We start from the raw sequence: 18,885 nt of genomic DNA, 5'->3' as shown, positions 1-18,885 counted from the left end.
TCAGTTGACGGGCGTGGAACCTCTTGCTGCAGCAGAGAGCAGGATGGGTCGTAAGATTCTACCGCTCCTGAGAAGCCAGAGTCCGCCGGAAACTTGAGCGGGGGTGCCGTTTCGAAGGCGATCGTCAAATGCTGGCAAGTCCATATTGTTGGTGTTGTTGGCTCTGCTATTGTTGTTGCTGCCGTCGACGAGAAAAGCCAAGTCGATGGCTCTGGATCTGGGGCTGAATACAAAGGCTCTACTCAACTCCGATGCTACACACATGTGTGATGAGATGTTGGGATTCCATAAGCAGAAAAAGCATCTGTCAGGACCTGGCGGTGGCGAGTTGCGGCGACGTTTGTCTGCCGTGGTGGCCATCATCGCGATGACCGAACCGATTGCAAACTTCATCTTGCCTTCCACTTTTTTGGTGACTTTGGATGGGAATGGTGACGCTGTAGCGCCAAGAGACACCATATTACCATATATGTTGAAGAGAAACACATACATAGTTTTCCCGTCCTTGCCATTGCTATTTGTAGCCATTGAGGTGAATCTTATAGTAGTAACAATGTTAGGATGTTTTTCAGACTATTGAACAAAAGCCTTTTTCTTGAAAATTGCTCCCAAAGAAGCCGACAAATAGTATCGGGGCTCCGTATTTTCGTGTTTCCTGATGCGAATAACTGAGCCGATGATGATGCAGGGATCAAGACCGGCACTGGCGTTGCTTGGCTCGCCGGGTCTTTTGATGGAGACCTCGTTGCAAGTGAAGGAAATGATAGTGTTTGTGCGAGCGAGGAGGGACTGCGCGGCCTTCCAGTCTGCGGAATGGAATCTTGGGGAGGGTCCAGTGAGAATGGGGTAGGTGATGGCAATGACGAGGACGTGTTTGCATGTGCCGTCGTTATTCTCGGACTTGCTGCTGGGGTATTTGAGTACTGCTGGGAGAGGGACTCTGTAGGCGGCGCTGAGGGATCGAGGGTGGAGGAGGAATGGGGGATCGGGGAGGAGTGGTGTTCTGATAGCCCACGACTCAGGCAATTCCCAGCATGGAATGCCAGCAAGCACATGACCGAGAGCCACGTTTAGCGAGGTGCAGTGCTGTTACTTGTCCGTGATGATGGTGGGGGGGCCAGCTGCAAAGAAGTATGAAAGAGGAGCTTGCCCAGCTGTTGCATCGCGGAATCCGCTGAACAGACAAGCGTCAAATTTTCCTCAGCGGCCTGCATCGTCCAGGGACTTCTATACGCTTCCAGACACCCGACCAATACGCAATCAGCAAAGCCGGCTCCTTGATGTTCAGGCCAAAGCCGTAGAAGGTGACAAGGGGTGAAGAGGGTGTATTGCAACAATTAGAAAAGAGAGGCTTCGCAAAGACGGAAGGGAAATATGCCGGACCAAGAGCATATAGATCTTTGCAAACGAAATAACAAAGCGGGCTTGCCAAGAGGGTGGGTCCGTTTGACCTCTCAGCAGAGGAAAGAAGAATCAGTTTTATAGATTTGTGATTGGTGATTTAGTCTCGGAGTTCTGGACGGCATTCTCCAGTTCAAAATCTGTCTGGAGCTATCTCGGCGTACAAGGTCTCGAAGCCGTGTACTTTTACAGTCATAGCCGGCAACAAGTAGTTACCAGTTCGACGAATCAATGCTCTAAAGAGGCCGGTGGAGGTGCTAGTGAACTAGAGTTACATGATGTCTATAGCGTGGATGTTTGCTAATACAGCAAAGAGATCGAAGGAGGTGTTGCTGCGGCCGAGGAGGAAGACGTCTGCGTTGTCTGCGTAGTCTTGCTTGACGAGGCCGAAGATGCTGCATGTACTGTGGTTACGGCCAGGCGGATGATGAGGCCAAAGCTGTAGAAGAGCGAGATGGGGAGGCAGATGGTCTGAGGATTTGAGATACATTGTGCTGCCGATGTAACGGCGGGCGTTGTAAATGCTGCTATGTGTGAGGTCGGCTAGATCGACGAGGACGCCACCACAAACTGGTCAAAGGGCGTGCTGCATAAACGCCGCAATTATAGTAAACACAGATATTCGATACATCAGTGGGATATGGACAGTCTGAGACTAAAAGCAGACTGGAGATAGTTGAGAACAGACTGGTGATCACTCATCGTGAGTGTCGAAAGAGTAAGTAAGTTGGACGTGTACGTAGGGATGGTGGAAGAAAGCCCAAGCGTTGGTTACAGGAAAAAACAAAAGAAGAAAGACAAAGAGAAAGAATAAGAAAAGAATAAGAAAATGTAGACGGAGAGAAAAGAATAAGGAAGGAAAGAAATAAGAAGAAACGAAGGGAAGAAGTGAGAAGAGTCTAGGAGAAGTAAAGAGGCGGAGTCGGAATGATATGTGTACGAGGTGGGTAGAAAGAGCATGACTACAGCGAGTGGTCCCGGTTGGGATTGCCCGCAATGTAGCTGACATCTTCCTTGATTCCTGGAAGATGGTGTGGTGCTGGTCCTGGAAGAATAGCCTGAGTACAAGTAGAGGTTGTCGAAAGAATGAGTAAGTTGTATGTGAAGCTGGCCGAAGAACGGCTCAGGCTTTTTTCCACGAGGAAACAAGACTCAAAGGAGCGGAGAAGAGAGAAGACATCAGGATAGGCGAATGGGCCAAGTCGCAATTGTGTGTATAAGCGGCGTCAAAGAGCAGAACGACAGGGAGTAGTCACAGTTGAGACTGCTCGCGATTTGGCTGATGTCGATTTCAGCAGCCGCCATTGTGCCCTGCAAGATTGTGCGGTACTGGCTCTGGAGTATCATGAGTTAGACCTTTGTCTTTAGTGGCTTTTTTATGAAGGCTAGACTTACCATACCACTCGACTGATTGTGTCAAGTGGGCCGGAGAGAGCAAGCTCAAGATGACAGGGTTCATGTGTCACGAGTGACAATACCGCTTGTCTGTATGGAGACCGACGGTGAGGCCATTCACATTGTATCTTTGTGTCTTCTGTGATGTTGTTCTAGTGATGACAAAGTATCCATGTCATGATGGAGAGGCCAGGGACAAATGATGAGTGAGAAGAGGTAAATTTAACTCAAGGATTGCATGAAAAGATGCAGCTGCGGTGAAAGCGGTCCTAGATACGATGGAAAACGATGTTAGCTCAGCCGGAGAAGAACAAGAGCCTTTCAAAAGTGACTTTGGAGGACGCGTACTTGGACACCTATCAAAAGGGAAATGATCGCGAAATAAACAGCCGAGATGTGCAAAGAAATGTGATGAAGACAGCACAGCCTGTGGCTGAAGCCTGCGGGTCTGCCCAGAAGATTTGTGGAAATAGGATTATTCAAAGCATTCTGACCAAAGGTGAGATGGACAGGAGGACAGAGAGCCTCGAAGAGACTACTAGAAACATCATGATGTTGCTGTGCTTTGCAGGGAGAGAAAAAAGAAAAGGGACAAAGGGCTCAGTGTGGCGGTTGGGATGAAACCATTGTGGTAAATGGAGTCCTGCTAGATGAAGCACCAGAGGCAAAGATGATCATGGATTGGCAGAGAGGATGAAGATGAAGAGATGGGAGAAGAAACTAGAAGAGAGGAGAAATGTAGAAGAGAGGAGAAGACTGGATTCAGCGGCGTGACGCAACATCCGAGCTCACCAGAGCCAAACAGAACCAAGGCGGCAGCAACTGCCGATCTCGATCAAACTTATCTCAACGGAATCAGCTTGCAACTTCTCTCGAGCACTTCCCAGAGATTAGATATGCGAGAGTAGTGGAGCCCTGGAGTGGTTAGGAGGGTGAGGCAGCTCTGTGAGTGGCTCGCATGAATATTGGAGCGAACACGAAGCAGATGATGACGAATTTGCTCAACCACGCAGCGCAGTGAATGAAGGAAAGTGCCTGTTCGTCTGAGTGTGTATTGTCAACAGGAGGCATGCACTGAAGTACCTGATCTGCGCTGTGCCCTAGCTTGTGAGGATCCAGGGGGTATGGCGCTCTACCGCAGGCATCGTTTACCCGGGACCAGAATATGGACACCATGATGAACATCTAGGCCAATCTACGAGAGCTCATAGAAAGGATATCATCGGAAATGCTCCCATGGAAATCTTGAGCCAGAGGAAGGCAGGCTTCGGAAGAGGGAGACCGGAAAACTCCCCGATACGGACTTCAGAAACTGCTTTCTGGCACCTGGATCGGTACAATCCGACGCTGATTCACATTTACATCAACTAGCCAAAATCCTTGCCCCAATTCTGCCTGTACCTGCATCAGAACAAAGCTTTGACCGCTCTTCGTTGCTGCAGGAGACGGTTGGCCCACTCGCCTGCAGCTCAGTTCCCCCGTAGCAGCGGTTCTTTCAACAGGGCTATCACTATTTCTCTGCCCTCCCCTCTTCTGGTCTCTTCTTCTCCAAAAAAACACCCGCGTTCTTCAACATTACTTTCTGGCCATCGCAACGCCATGTCTTGACTTCACAGTGAGACTCCCTTTTGTTCCTCCTGTCTGTTCAATCAGCCCTGAATTGAATGCTAATCATCATTTAGCACACTGGCAACCACATGCTGATAGCCGCCCGGCCAGTCCCTCAACCACGCAACTACTACATCAAAGCGAAAGAGAGGACGGCCGGGCGGTTTCGACATATTCGATATGATCACGGCGCTACTGTTGAGCCGCCTGGCACGTTCCTCAGCCCATGCCCAAATGCCACACCAAAGCGGAAGAGGGACGGCCGGGCGGCTCAGCACATTGGATATGGTCATGGTTTTGGAATCACACTTCTTCCATCCTCTAAAACTTTATTCGATCACTCTACACCACAGATCATCATCTTCGCTATCAATGTCCAACACCAAGCAAAACTTCACCATTTACCGAAAGCGATATCAAGACTTGACAATTCGGAATATTGCGGTGGGCTGGACCGCCAGATCTAGAGCAGATGATCCTTTTTCACTGAACGTGATGAACCCCTCGCGAGCGTTTTCACCACGACTTTTAGAAACCAACCAGGATATCTCCGGCTTCCAAAGGGTCCAAAGGGACGACCTCCTTCTTCACTGAACGTGGACGCGAGCGTCCTCACTAGAACTCTGTTAGAAATCAGCTAGGATATATCCGACTTCCTATAGGCATACTTCCTGCAAAATTGGCTGAGCGAAACCATGGTGAAGTTTGGCAGTGGCTTATTGAGGCCCAATTCACTAGTAAGGAATCAACTATTCGTGATGCGAGTGCCCAATGCTAACGATCTCTGTTAGTAACACAAAACATTCCAGATCACCAATCCCTCATAATCTCTACGTCGAGCTCCAATTAGCACGAGATTCTTTTCTTATTTGTGGATTATTTACACATTCCATATGGTCTTCCTACTCAGACAATCAGTTCTTCTTCTTCTGCAGATTCTGTTGTTTCACGCCAGGGGCTGTAGCGCGCATTATTAAAGCATACACTGAAGACCAAATGACGATGCAAGGAGTATGAAAGCTTTGGATGGATGAATAATGCTGGGAGAAAGGTATATTCGGAAGCTGTGGAAGTGTCTAATAGTCGTTGAATGTCCGGCGTTGGCTGACTCCAAACTTGGTACGCATTGTCCCCGTCTTTCTGTACTAAGTCTTTCTCTCCAACGTGATGATGTTTCTCCGCGTGCCGCGTCCCAGCCGCTGCTGTTTGCACTGACGGACTGCAAGATTAATTTGATGCTAGCACCTAGGCGTTACAGTTGTAAATGCCTCTCTCTTGCATAGTCTCTACTCTCATGATATGAAGACTTTAGATTACTGCCAAGTGCTTTTGCACATATTCAGCACAGCTTTGAGAAAAGGTTTGCATCGCTTCAAGGATTCATACATGACACCTGTCTCAAATTATTCCAACACCTCATATCCGGACCTACTCGCTACATTGAGAGCACAAATTACCATTTACAAACAATATACTCTATTGAACTCTACACCTGTACACTAACAAACTAGCTATCCAAAACCAAAGAGATTTAACATCATATTTCTGACCACGGCCATAATATTCCTTGGTATGTTTCCCAGATACAAAACTAGAAGCTTCTGGATTCTGACAGAGGACAAGTCACATAGGAAATCATTGTAGACCGACCAATGATAGCCGTAGAGAAAAACAGATAACACAGAATAGAGAAGCAAATTCGAATAATCCCTCTTCATCTGAATACATCACTTCTGATGGGTGGCAGCTCAAACTTTGGACCGTGCCACTTCCACCCATCCGAAATGCAGCAACCGCCGAGTGTGAAGATGGCACTGAAGCAGTCCTCACAATTATTGCAGCAGGCTTTCTTCTTTCTATCACGCTTAGTCTGCTTATGCGTTAGTGAGGCGTTTGCTTCCAATGTTCCAAACATGTAAACCATACCAAAGCAGTGCTGTTGGAGAAACCAACAGCGACGTGTACACCAACAGCTTCGAGGTAGCCCAGAGCTGCAGTGTTGGCATCCTCTTTGGGTAGGTTGGGGTATCTTTCCTCCACCTGCGAGAGAGCGGTGGCATAGCGAGGGTCAGTGGTGAGATCACAGTTGAGATTGGCGGTGGTGAGGGTAGCAGGAGCTGAGACAGGAGCCGTCAAAGCGAGAGGAGCTGCGAGCACGGCAGCGGCGATGATTTGAGTGAAGCGCATTTTGAAGAGGAAGGCGAGGTAAAGCAGTGTTGTCGTTGAGTTGAACTGTTCACGGTGGAAAGAAAGACCTGACTTTGGAGGAGCCTCGTTACTTTCGTAGAATTGTCTGTTGGTAGAGGAAAGCAAACCGACTCTAGGAGAGCCTCGTCGCCTTTATATTCTTGCCAAGAGTCCACTCTATGTAAAAATATACTTTGAAATGTTACTCTGGTACACTTACTCTAGTGTATCTAAGCTTTCCATGTTTCCTTTTCACGTCGACGAAGCCTAAAATGCTGCCGCACCTGGTGGCTTCCTCGAGAGCTAGTTACATGCAGTATGTGCCACATCGTCAGGCATCAGCTCAAAGGGTTGAGACTAAAGACGCCTGTTTGTTAGATGTTCGGACAGATGAACTATGTGCGCGACTAGCTTTTTCCTCGTTCGAGACCTACACAATGTCCTCAAAGAAAACGAACTGAAGATTCACCGCAGAATAAGTATGTTTAGCAATAACGCATCGAGCCATTGAGTCATTTTCTAACGTCTAGATCTTCATAGGTTCTAACTACTTATCTTCAGAGTATAACGTACGCTTTAGGTGATTGGTGATCCATATTGCAAGCGGCGCCACCTACTTGCATACCAAGTACTCGGTACAATACTAAAGCTTGGGCTGTATTATATTTCTACCCTTCGTACAGCAACATCTACCCAGTCCTAAGGTTCATCGATGAGACCATTGATGGAGAAGTAGAAATCGTAGAGAATATAGTAATATACGTCATCCTTGAAACCGAAGCTGAAATACAAAAGAATAACAACACTTGCTAAAGTGTCATAGAGTCACCAGGTGCTGAATCACGCTTCACGCGGTGAGGGCGTTGTGTGCTCTCCGTCCCCTGCCAAAGCTTCGCCCTCTAAATAGCATATGAGCTCTATTATCTCTACAAATCAGTGGAGAGTGACTATTGCGTCGCCCTATATCATTAGTCGCCGAGAAAACAGAACCCACTTATCCCCTCCCAAAAGTCTATGGACCACAGCCAGAGCTTGTTTCGCGGGCCGTGATAACGTTCCAGCTGAGATGTGGATATCATGGCACCTCAGCAATGCTGCTAAGCCAAATAACTAATTAAAGATTAAAGTTGGTGCGCAATCTCCAATACTACGCCGCCATGTCGCCATGTGGCGCTCTTTGCGGATCATCGAGATTCGCAACATGCCAAGGTGCGATGCGCCGATTTGCCTGTACTAAGCCGGGTATCACGAGACTCATTAGCCGATGACTGAACTAGACTTTTTTTCGCCATGATAGCTATGGCTACTGGTAGAACACATGTGGGACAGAAAGCCTCATCACTCATTTATGGAGGAATTGGTACTGCTGTAGAGCTCATGTTACAAGTGGTAGTTCTGCGAAGTAGCGACGCAAGCCAAACCTTGGACCTGGCTAGAAACGCGCCGGTTAGTATTTGGTGGCGGCTTGTTGAAAAGCCAAGCGATTGGACTGCAAGTGTGTTTTTTCGACGATCGTCGTGTGATACTGCCCAAGGCAAAATGCCCATTGGGAAGTATTCAATCTCTCGCCATTGGGCTCTATCAGGGCACGAAGCAGCGCCGCGCGACGTTCTTTCACAACTTGTGCATATCAAAAAGTCGCCATGATATCGATGCTACTAGTAGTACTGCGGATAATACTAAAAACTTGGCCTGAAATTCCTACCAAGGGGTGGCCCCCAGATGCAAACATGAAAAGTGATCTCTCTACACGACTAGCGATATCCTACCTAGTTTGCACAGCTTGATGAAGATCATATCTCGGCACTGTAACTGCAGCCGCAGATTTAACCGTATATCGTATGCCTCTAGCCTAGTTTCTGTAAAATGCTGCAAATAATTCCAACTACACAATGGCATACTATTGACTTTGCGTTCATATATCGGACAAATTTCCCGTTTGGAGATTTTTTTCTCGCCAAGTGCAGGGTATGCAGACGATGGAAGCAGCGTCAAGCACTGGCTTGCATTTAGAGCCAACGTTCCTCTTCCAAATCGTGAGTAGTGTAGTAAATCTTGTTACGTTTGTTATTTTGTTTGATGGATTCTCATCCCCGGTCTTCTAGTGTACCTGAATGTGTGTAGTTTATCTATGCATATGGGTTTCGGATCTATGCATGCCAAGAAAAGAATCTCGAATATTGTCTTCGACCACAAATCTATCAAAGGAGGCTCACACAATGATTCTATGTATTTATTGCCTCATTATAGTACTGGCAGTACGAATACACCAGTATTTCAATCATAGATGATCAGATTGGCACCGTCAAAACATCTTCACGTTCCCGAAACAAGACGGGCCTCAAGCTCTCATATGGCGCCCAGACATAACGAACACAGGCTCTTTAAGCCCCACTGAATCGTAACATACGGATTAGCAGAGCATGCAGTGCTCTTATATGTATCGTGCAGGGCCCCGTCACATGACTCCTTGTTCAGTCGGCCTCGAAGCTGCCAACTGCCTGCAAGGTGACCAAAGTTCCCATCCTTTGTTTTCTCTCATCACTTATCTTCCACAAAAAAAACAAAAAGAAAAAACAAACACAAAAAAAGGGTTCGGCTCTGGCATCCAAGCAAAAGGTCAGTATCCTACCAAAGACTGCGAATCTTCAACCCACGATTATTTCCACTGACATCTCCTTAGGTACACCAAAGCCTGGACTTACCTGCCCGCCCTCTGGCGTTTCTTCGCCCTAGCCACGCTTCAGCAAGTCATCGAAGAAACGCCGGGGGGCAAAAGAGCCTATTCAATTCGATCCTCTAACGCAAGAGACCGTCGGTGTGCCCTTACAGCCACTGTTACCACCGACCAGAGGAGCCATATCGCATCCAGCAACTTTCTGGAAACATCACTCTATCCCGTGATAGAATCTTACGACCTGCATCAGTGCGCAAAAATGCGGCGGCAGTGGCGCCTGGAGTGGACTACCGTACTTGGCGGCTTCACTACTACCGCCTAGCCAGCTTTCGAGACGCAAACTGGCTGAGCCTTGATGCGAAGAGTCGCCTCTTGAGACTCTTCCATCATCTACGATGTGAGTTCACCTTCTATATGTGGAGTTCACTGTTGCTAACATCCTTGAAGAAAAGCAGCAACCAGTCATTCAGCTTCCTAGCCAAATTTGATGAAATATTTTCGTCACTGGTTCTCGCTCTGGGACTTGGGGAGACTTATATCCCATCATTCCTTGACATAGGTAACATCCTTTGCAGAATGGCAGCGCAAATCAAATTTACTGTCACAAATGTTCGCGAGAGTGACATCAAGAAGAACGTCGGAGATCTTCAACTGCAAATGGGCTAATCGACTCGAGTCCCATTATGTCCTTCGGGACGTGATAAAACCTTACGACCCAAGCACAAACAATTATCGCAGTGGAAGACAATTGGTCGGTTAAATTAGGCATCGATCTGCATCAGAAGTCCACAAAGGAACGTACGCTTCGCTGAGACTCTCCAAGCGCCAGCGATGAGCCCATGGACCTGGCCCTTAATGCAGATGTTACTAACATCTGTTTTTGGATTGGCCGCTAGACATTGGATCAGGTCATGATCAACTTTATGGGTACTCATAAAAAGCGTCGTCACTAGTTTTCCAGGCTGTCTCTTCTTCATTAGTGAAGTGGAAAGATCAGAGCCATCGCGGCTATCCCTAGCCCTTACGACCCAAGACATGATCAGCCAGCCAGCACAAGAGAGCGACCGCTGAAAGTATCAGTGTATCATACAAGAGTTTGGAAGCTGAAGATGACGTGTAGATTTCGTTGCGACAGATCTGATCGTGCCAAGCTGCCCGACAGAAACAGAGAGATTCATCGACGAGTATAGACTTGTGTTTGGCGACATATGGAAGATGGAATGTGCACAGAATGAGCCTCAGCTCCCAGAATAGTATCTCGAATGAACACTTTAGTAGTTGAGAAGTCATGTTTGCCATTTTCTTTGTAGCATTTTTCGGTACCAGTAGTGACGGTTCGTGCCATGCGCGGGTGCCTGGGCCATATCTTGATATCCATTCACCTACACGAGAGTGATTCGCTGTGAATGGGAAAACATGTCAAAAAGATGAAAATACGTGTCATTGACAATTTGTTTGTATTTGCAACAATGATTTTCAGTGATATTTGCGAAAGCTGTTGCACAGTAAAGAGAAAATCGAATCTTGTGCAAGACTTGATGGTGATTTTGAGCCTGCGCCTCTGGTCGCTCTGCTGCACTTTGCTGCCATGTCCACGTATTCGTCCTAAATAGTTAACAAAATTGCAGGATACTGACTCGTAGCAAAAAAGGGGCAAATATTTTCAATAATTCCCCTTCAAAAAGGCTTTTGGGCAAAATGTCGAAAAGTGAGCTGGCGCTTCTCCTCCTGCAGGCTCGCCACCCACCATCACTCCGCCGGCCGCCAGATTGTTCTAGATATCCAACAGCAATCTTTGACCACCAAATTCGCATCAGAATACCTCTTTTGAAGAGCTCGTTTTAAATTTGGCCGTTGAATCTGCTATTGATATACCTACCATGGCATTCTAGTTACGTGATAAAGCAAACTCGCTTCCCTATAAAAAGCCTCTCCTGACTCTTGAAGGGGTGAGCGTTCACTCTCGAGGAATCGAACTCGGGTCCTTACAAGATACTTACGCAGTACAAAGCAAGCACAAAAATACGCTGTAAAGCCCTACTCACTTGGCAATGGATAGGACTTTACAGCGTATGATGGGTATTGGAAAGTTTGAGTATATAGATCTTTCCTCCCTTCCCTGTTTCGGGAAAAATAAAAAATAGGTCGCAACGTTCTATCCACTCGGCTAAATGGATAGAACCTTACGACCCTGATAGGCATTGAAATATTTTAGTATATCAATCTTTCCTCCCTCCTCTGTTGCGACTAGTCCTTTGTCCTGGCCACGATACCCCAACCATCTCGTGCTTACTTTTTCCTTCATCACATTCTGCTTGCTCGAGGCTTCCTCTATTGCTCGACCTTCTACACTGCCTACACTACTTACCTGTCACAACTTCAACTTCTTCTCTTCTCTTCGTGTTTTTCTTTGATCATTCAACATTTCGTCCCTCTGCTACCTGCACGCTCCCTTTGTTGCACGTTTGTAGCCACCAGGTGCAAAGTTTCATTTCTTGTTTTCTTTGTCGGAAATACCACACGAGGAGTATGTGCACAGCAGACACCTTTGTTGTTTCTCTGATTGACCTCGACGTTTCTAGAAGTATCACCGTTCGCTATTCCTCCGGAGCTGGTTGCTCCGTCGCGATATTTTCGTCGACTGCTTTTGCTTTCTGCATCCGCCCACAGCTTCTTCATCTACCCATAGCGTATTCGTCTGCCACTCTCTTTATCTGCCGGTTTCTTCGTGGGCTAGTCTTTTCAGCTACCTATCCTCTCTCCATCGGTCGCTCTGTTTTTCCTACCAATGTTCCCAAGAGAACAGAGCAAACCTCGCCTGGAGCGCTTGGGAAGATGTATATACGCAGTCAATTTATCTGGTTCTGTTAAGATCGTTTGGTTGATACCCAAACTCCTGGGAAAGTCTCCCTCTCGATATTTGCGGGAAAGTCTCCTAAATGACAAATCGACCTGTTAGGCATACCAAACAGCGGTCCCTGCAGAGACTATGAAAAGGAGTGATGGAACCTTACGAACCCACTGGCCTGCTGCAGCCAGATACAGCTTCGATGTAAGTAGATTGTGTAGACACATGTAGTCGATAGTAGCATACTTGTGCTAATCTTGTGACCTGCTAGGAGTCAGTTGCCACTCGCTGGAATACTTTGCGGCGGCAGGATAGAATTTTACGACCCTCGCTTAAGCTCGTTTACTCACTCGGGGAGGTAGAGCAGCAGCTCTAAGTATTTTGGCTTACAATAATGCTGAATACCGACGTCCCTTTAACGCGACGATACCACCTAGTGCTCAGAATCCGTGTATTTACCAGCCTTCACCCTAGGCTGGATAGAATTTTACGACCCTCGCTTAAGTTCGTTTACTCCCTGCTGGGACAAAAGCGGCTACTTTCTCGGTCAAAGTCTTCTTTCACATTCATGGTGCGTACACTGATCCTTGGTCCCTTGACACTTACTGATTCCAGGCTCCAAGAATTAGTGGACTCATCAGCCTCTCCCATACAACAGCTCGGTGGATAAAATTTTACGACACATCAGCTCAAAAGACCCTTAGTGTCTCCAAAGCACAAGAGAATGCACTCTCGAGACATTTCAAAGGCAGCACATCAAGCTCCATTTCGTAACCATGATGATCAACTGAACCGAGAGTCTCGAGGCCGGTGGAAATCACCACTGAGTTCGGCATCTCTGAAAGACAGCAGTTCTCTTAACCTCTGCCCTTGGCGGATAGAACTTTACGACGCTGCGAAGATCCATTCTGCAACCATGATAATCAACGGAACTGAGAATCTCGGGGCCGGTGGGAACGACCAGTGGATCCAGGAGTTCTTAAGTGTGGCAGTTTTCTCAATCGCAGTTTCCTTTTACATTATCGCTGATTCTGACATTCTTTTCACGTCGCTACTGCCTCCGGGCTCTAAAGACAAGTCTATACATCAATCTGCATCCTTGGTAGATACAATTTTACGATTCAGCGGCCGTATTCACTACGCAGCAGTTCAAAAGACTCTTCAATTCTCCAAAGCACCAAGAAATTCACCCCCAAGACAATTTACAGAGGTCGGCCGTTTCCTCGGGCCGGGAATGTTCAGTCAATAGGTGGGCAGTATGAGCTCGCTGTGTCATCAGATCTCGCGGTTTGAATCACGCGTTCGACATATTTGTCGGTTGGAATCGGCCTTTGAGCTGTCTTGCTGGCTCGGGCTTCTTCCCTTTTTTCGGCATGCGCAACAGGGGTTCTGAGACCGAAGCACGGAGACTAAGCACAGTCAAGACTACGAGAATTGTTCCGTGGAGGCTGTTTCGCCTGAGTGCGCGATTGGTCAATCTTGGCTCCGAGAGCAATTGTTACCATGTTGTGGGTCAATTACTACTATGGCATGGATCACGCAACTAGAAAAGAGGATAGCCTGATTCCTAGAGGCGGTCTGGAACGTTGGAAAGCGTCCATCGAAGGCAGTACAATCAACTCCTTTTCGCAGCCATGTGGTGGATAGAGTTTTAGGAGTTAGCGGCCATCGGGTGCCGACGCTCTGAGTTCTCTTCTGAAAGAGCATCTTGGGCTGCAGAATGCCACGTCCTCTAGAACTCGACAAGGCATCCCATGGCGAAGAACGCGGTCACACAGCAGCAGGAGCAACAAGCTTTGTTCAATGCTTCGAGGACGCGCACTGGCCAGCCCAGAAAGCAGCAAGAGAAGTCTTCTCATGGCAAATGCAAACTTGTAGAGATATCAGTCATGACTGCCGAGGAAATTTCCTTTGCTGAGTTTCATCTCAAAGATCATCAAATCTCTCAATCAAAATTGTTCACAACAATGCCCAATTTTGAAGTTCTCTTACCGAGACTACTTCCTTCAGGTGCTCGCATCAGCGGACTCATAAATCTTTGCCCTACGACAGCTTCGGGAGACAGAGCTTTACAACCCAATGGCCCCCTGCAGCCACACAAATCCTCGACATGCTCACGTCAGCCAACCAGAATACATGGCCAAGGACATGATACGGGGACTGACGGCCGCCGAGGAGAAGGTACTGGAGCAACCCTATGAACTGATGTCTTGCAATAAGAACACGCCTATCATTAGCGGCTTCTGCCGTTTCATAGCCCGCGGTCGATCGTGTATGATGGTTCGCAGCATCGATTCGAACATGATAAGGGAATAAAGTCCAGTTCGCAACACATGGCACATGCGAGGCGGGGTTCAATTATTTGGGAGAAAAGTTTACGTTGGGCTAAAGTATTATGTATCCCATCGACTGGTGTTGTTCTATCATCGGAGACGGGGATGCCTGTATCATGGCTGAAGCATCCGCGCTACCGCTGGTACTCGTGAATACTGGAGTATTCCTAGTCGGTTCTCTCTTTTAAGTTGCTTTGTATATCAACACTGAAGAGACAAGCGGCTGGGAATACTTCGGTACTCATGAGTACCAGCAGTAGCGCGGATGCCTCAATTATGATACAGGCATCCACGTCTCTGTTGATAGAACAACACCAGCCGATGGGACATATAATGTTTCAGTAGTCAACAGGCCGCAACTTCAGGCTCTCGCTCCATGTGTGTAGCTCACTACCGCCAGGCCAACTCGATCCGACGAGTTGAATAAGATGACCCCGAGTAAGCTTTCCCATCTCTTATTACTTGTCTGTGTGCGCCATCCCTTGCATAATATCGCTTACTGACAAACTGTACCTTCCAGACCGATTCATCGACGGCCGCTCACCGAAGAGAAACACTGTCACTATTCCTGCCCATACATCCACTGCTTTTATCATTAGAGCTCCTCAACGCCATAGTCTTGACAATAAGGTTTCTTTCTTTGTTGTTCTCGCTTTTCAGAGAGTCAGCTGGTGCCTCGAAACCATGAGACATTGATATTGCCGCCGCCAGCTCTCCTATGGCTGTCATCCATCGAGGATTCTTGTTTCACCGTCAAGGACAATTGTTTCCCGCCTTTCCTGACTTGTTTTTGGAGACTTCTCATTCCATCTGGATAAACCGTCCGCTGGGATATGTGCCAAATTGGGCTTTTAGTGCTCGATTGCTATTGCAAGGTGGTCTATTTGTTCTAAACTTCTCGCTCTGACGCTTGGAACATTCTTGGCCTCTCTGAGATGTATAACGATCCTTATCGGCATCAGAGCTGTCGCGGGTAGGGCGTACAATTTGCCTTCAAATTCAGATAATTCATAGGTCTCTTCCAACCCGCTGCGAATATCTTTGTTTTAGCCCCAGCTCAACCAGCGTTGTCCCTCGAGTACTCTTGTCTAACCGTCCACCCATTGGGAAGGGTAGCCTATAAGGGCGTCTTATGACGATTTAGCATTTGATGAGAAGAGGATTTCATGGGTGGCAGGAATGCTCGTGGCTGTCAGAAGCTTGGTCAGTATATGCTCGGTCGACAAGGATGACGATGTTTACAATGTGATTTGGACTAACTGTTGTGAGATCACTGATAATATAGATGGTGGATAGATCATCAATAAAATGAAGGCAGCGCAACAAAGAAAACGAAGAATTGTGCTATCAATAGTTTGCAACAACCAAGTCGACAACTGCTCTCAAATTAGAGAGAATCCGAATAGAGGTGATGCCGGCCGTGAGCACAAAGCACCACAGCCCGACCTACATGGACGACAGTTTTGATAGAGGCACCACAAATGGATATAGCAGACCCGCCCCAAAAGATCAACCAAGCTATACTAGACCAGAGTCATCTCTGGCGGAACTGCCAATATGTGAAGTTAGGGTTCGGCATGTGCCAAAAACGAAACAAGTTGATAATGACGATGGGCAAAAAGGACCGCATTCGCACCAATTCATCAGCGGCCCTCTAAGACCGGTGATATAGAGCTTTACGGTCCAATCATACTCACCCAATTCCCAAGACGTCATTCACGGCCGCTTCAAATCTCCCTCTAATGAGACGTCTAGCCCCATTTGACATCATGAGAACCCATTACTATCATACTAATACTATTTGACACCTACTGACGTTGCTACCTCAAGCCTCCGCTTTTCGTTCATCCACAGTATCGCCATGTCATCCAAAGCAGATCTCTTCAGGTGCATGGTTGGAGGCAAGACAGCAGGCCGTACTCGGCCACGTTAAGTTCCACGATTTTTTCTTTTGTTTCTCTGGGATAAAGTGGGCACTGATATCCCTTATAGTATAACCACCGGAAACTACCTCATGGCTCGTTTAAAAGAACTTATTTGAAGTCTCGGGTAGAACCTTGCGAATCGTATAAATCAGCCACTGTTCCAGCAAAACTTGTCTGACACTCCTTTGTAGACGAGCACCAAAGCACTGTCCTAGAGAAGAGCACTCCTCTGCTCCTATCGGGCCCGACATCTGAGCATCCTCATGAGGAGATCGAGACTTATCCATTATCCGAGACTTGATGAAATGGACGCCAGCACCAGCGCCTGTAGAATTGGAAAAGACCAAGAGAGACAGCAAGATGGAGTTGATATTAAAAGAAAATGGAACAGCTGGAGGAAGAGGCGGAAAAAGAAAAAGAGGCACCCGAGTACAAACTTGATGCCTGCTAGGAGCGTCTATAGGAACAAGCAGAGCTACTCAGAAGAGAGTGGGCTTTTCTCCTTCTCCTTCTTTCTTCCATCTTCCTCTTTTCGTTTTCTATGGAGCTCAAACTTTGGAACTTTGGGGTGCTACATTTGCGAGTGCAACACCACCAAGAATGGAATAGTGTTCCTATACATTACAGGCAGTGAAACTTGTGATTTGGCAGTATTTGGTTCCATTGCTACTCACTATTCCAACCTGTGTCCAGTGACCATAGTGGCTTATCGACAATCTTTTTTCCCCAATAAGGCATATCTGGGAGACAATTTCTCATGTTCCACCTTTCCAAAGTTGCCTTCGCAGGTTTTCTTAAGAAAGACACCGCGTATCCGGTATCCGTCTCAGAGATCCGGAAGTCAAAGCATGTCAGAAGCGTCTCACTACCGTACACGCAGATAAAGCAAAGAGTAGGAACACGTCGATCACAAATCCAACTACCCCACGCTTGGTATCCAGCACTATTGACTCGCTCCGCTCGAGCACCACCAGCGTGTCGACACCGTCACCAACTATGAGCAACTGATTGCCGACTTCGCGACGCAAAAGCCTAGCCCAATCACAGCAACCACGAGACAAGTATCCGGTCTACGTGAGCTTGCTTATCCGAGATGGAAGAATAGAGATTGAGCTCGATGAAAATGGTCTCCCTGCGTTAGGGTCGGAGGTAGTTACAGACTAGGTTCCTAATAGGAGGTATATACATGGGGAGAGGCCGCAAGAGGGCCTTTGTTGTCAAATTCTTGTCTGAGAATACTCATATTTTGTGAAGATACCTATATAGACAAGATCATATGACATCGATTGCTTGATCGCGAGCATTCCACATTGTCCGGCATCTTCTTTCATGGCCGGCTGTACAGCAACTACTGTCTGCGGAGTCTTGGCCTGATCCTCCTCGCTCTAAATTCGTATCTCCAGTCGCGATTTGAAACAGCAAGGCCCAAACCAAAACAGTTTTGAACAGAATCCTTCCCGCAAATACGCAGTTATGACACGTCGCCTGCTATTGATGCCGCTTTGGATGAAGGAATCGCGGCGGAGTTTTGCGGAGAATGTGGGATCAGACAATGCGCTGCCCCGCCAATTAGGAGTTGGGCGCACTTGCGACTTTGATCTGCCTTATATGGTATCACCAAAAGTGATTGACAGAGCGGTTAAACAAGATACAACAATAGCATATGGACACACCGAGGCTTGGCCGCTTCTCATCTACTCGACCTAACTTGTCTTGAGAATTATAGTATGCTCGCGCAGACTCTGTCCAGGAAGATGCGCTTAATAAGCGGAAGACATGGGTCGGGAAAGAAGTCGTTTGCAGCATTGTATATACTGTTCATTGCTTCCTGATCATAAGATAGAACTGCCAATGCCACTTGGAATACACATGTTAGCATCTTTATTTGCTTAAAAGTTTGCAAACAATTGTACCGCTTACACTGTTGTTGCAGCAGACGTTTTGTTACACAGCGCCACTATGCAGGTACATCACCACCATCTATCAATCCAACAAATAGCGTCCTAACATCCCATGAATATTAGGACTTCCCTGAACAAACCTCCAATTGTCAAAACCCTACCGGCAAATAGATCAACAACTGTTATTTAGCCCATATCTCTTGGTATCGATAAATCACAACGGCACCTCCATCCTATCGCATGAAGGATTCATTCCGTTACAATTTCCGCTAGCGACGCCACCTAAAACTCCGCTTGGAAGGCTGAAAACTACGACTTTGATCCATTCCGCTGATCAGGCAGCAGATCATACAAAACTATGAATCAGGATCAAACTTCCCAAAATTAGGGGACGATGTTGGTGTATCGACGCGAACCTGTGACGCTGCCAGGCCTTGCGGAGTTTCGAGAACGGGGCCATGATACGCATCTGAAAAGGAGGAGTGATACGCACCTGAGAAGGAGTAGTGATACGCATATAAATAGAGTTGTGGCTTCAACATTATTTCTCTAACTTACTGTCACACTCTCCTCCAAGTACCTACTACCAAAGCATCAGGTACCCCTAGCC

At 47.2% G+C, this 18,885-nt stretch overlaps 5 protein-coding genes across 5 annotated transcripts; 2 read left to right on the top strand and 3 right to left on the bottom strand.

The window, feature by feature from the left end:
* Positions 1 to 1,891, bottom strand: TGAM01_v202167 (hypothetical protein; the record flags this gene model as incomplete). Its single annotated transcript, XM_018800387.1, has 4 exons — positions 1 to 514; positions 575 to 1,003; positions 1,094 to 1,174; positions 1,677 to 1,891. 4 exons carry the CDS (start codon positions 1,889 to 1,891, stop codon positions 1 to 3), a joined length of 1,239 nt encoding a protein of 412 aa, XP_018666529.1.
* A 689-nt stretch (positions 1,892 to 2,580) lies between these two features.
* TGAM01_v202166 (hypothetical protein) lies at positions 2,581 to 2,799 on the bottom strand (the record flags this gene model as incomplete). The annotated part of the gene is made up of 2 exons (XM_024548936.1): positions 2,581 to 2,736; positions 2,797 to 2,799. The coding sequence occupies 2 exons, from the start codon at positions 2,797 to 2,799 to the stop codon at positions 2,581 to 2,583; spliced, it is 159 nt and encodes a 52-aa protein (XP_024406339.1).
* Positions 2,800 to 6,118: 3,319 nt separating this feature from the next.
* On the bottom strand, positions 6,119 to 6,591 carry TGAM01_v202165 (hypothetical protein; the record flags this gene model as incomplete). Its single annotated transcript, XM_018800386.1, has 2 exons — positions 6,119 to 6,274; positions 6,331 to 6,591. The coding sequence occupies 2 exons, from the start codon at positions 6,589 to 6,591 to the stop codon at positions 6,119 to 6,121; spliced, it is 417 nt and encodes a 138-aa protein (XP_018666528.1).
* An 8,286-nt stretch (positions 6,592 to 14,877) lies between these two features.
* TGAM01_v202164 (hypothetical protein) lies at positions 14,878 to 15,145 on the top strand (the record flags this gene model as incomplete). The annotated part of the gene is made up of 2 exons (XM_024548935.1): positions 14,878 to 14,887; positions 14,970 to 15,145. 2 exons carry the CDS (start codon positions 14,878 to 14,880, stop codon positions 15,143 to 15,145), a joined length of 186 nt encoding a protein of 61 aa, XP_024406338.1.
* A 715-nt stretch (positions 15,146 to 15,860) lies between these two features.
* Positions 15,861 to 16,121, top strand: TGAM01_v202163 (hypothetical protein; the record flags this gene model as incomplete). The annotated part of the gene is made up of 1 exon (XM_024548934.1): positions 15,861 to 16,121. One exon carries the CDS (start codon positions 15,861 to 15,863, stop codon positions 16,119 to 16,121), a length of 261 nt encoding a protein of 86 aa, XP_024406337.1.
* Between the last annotated feature and the right edge of the window lie 2,764 nt (positions 16,122 to 18,885).

Source organism: Trichoderma gamsii (genome assembly GCF_001481775.2).
Source record: "Trichoderma gamsii strain T6085 chromosome Unknown Scaffold_5.2, whole genome shotgun sequence".
Taxonomy (NCBI): Eukaryota; Fungi; Ascomycota; class Sordariomycetes; order Hypocreales; family Hypocreaceae; genus Trichoderma; species Trichoderma gamsii.
This window is presented reverse-complemented; position numbering and strand designations above follow the sequence as displayed.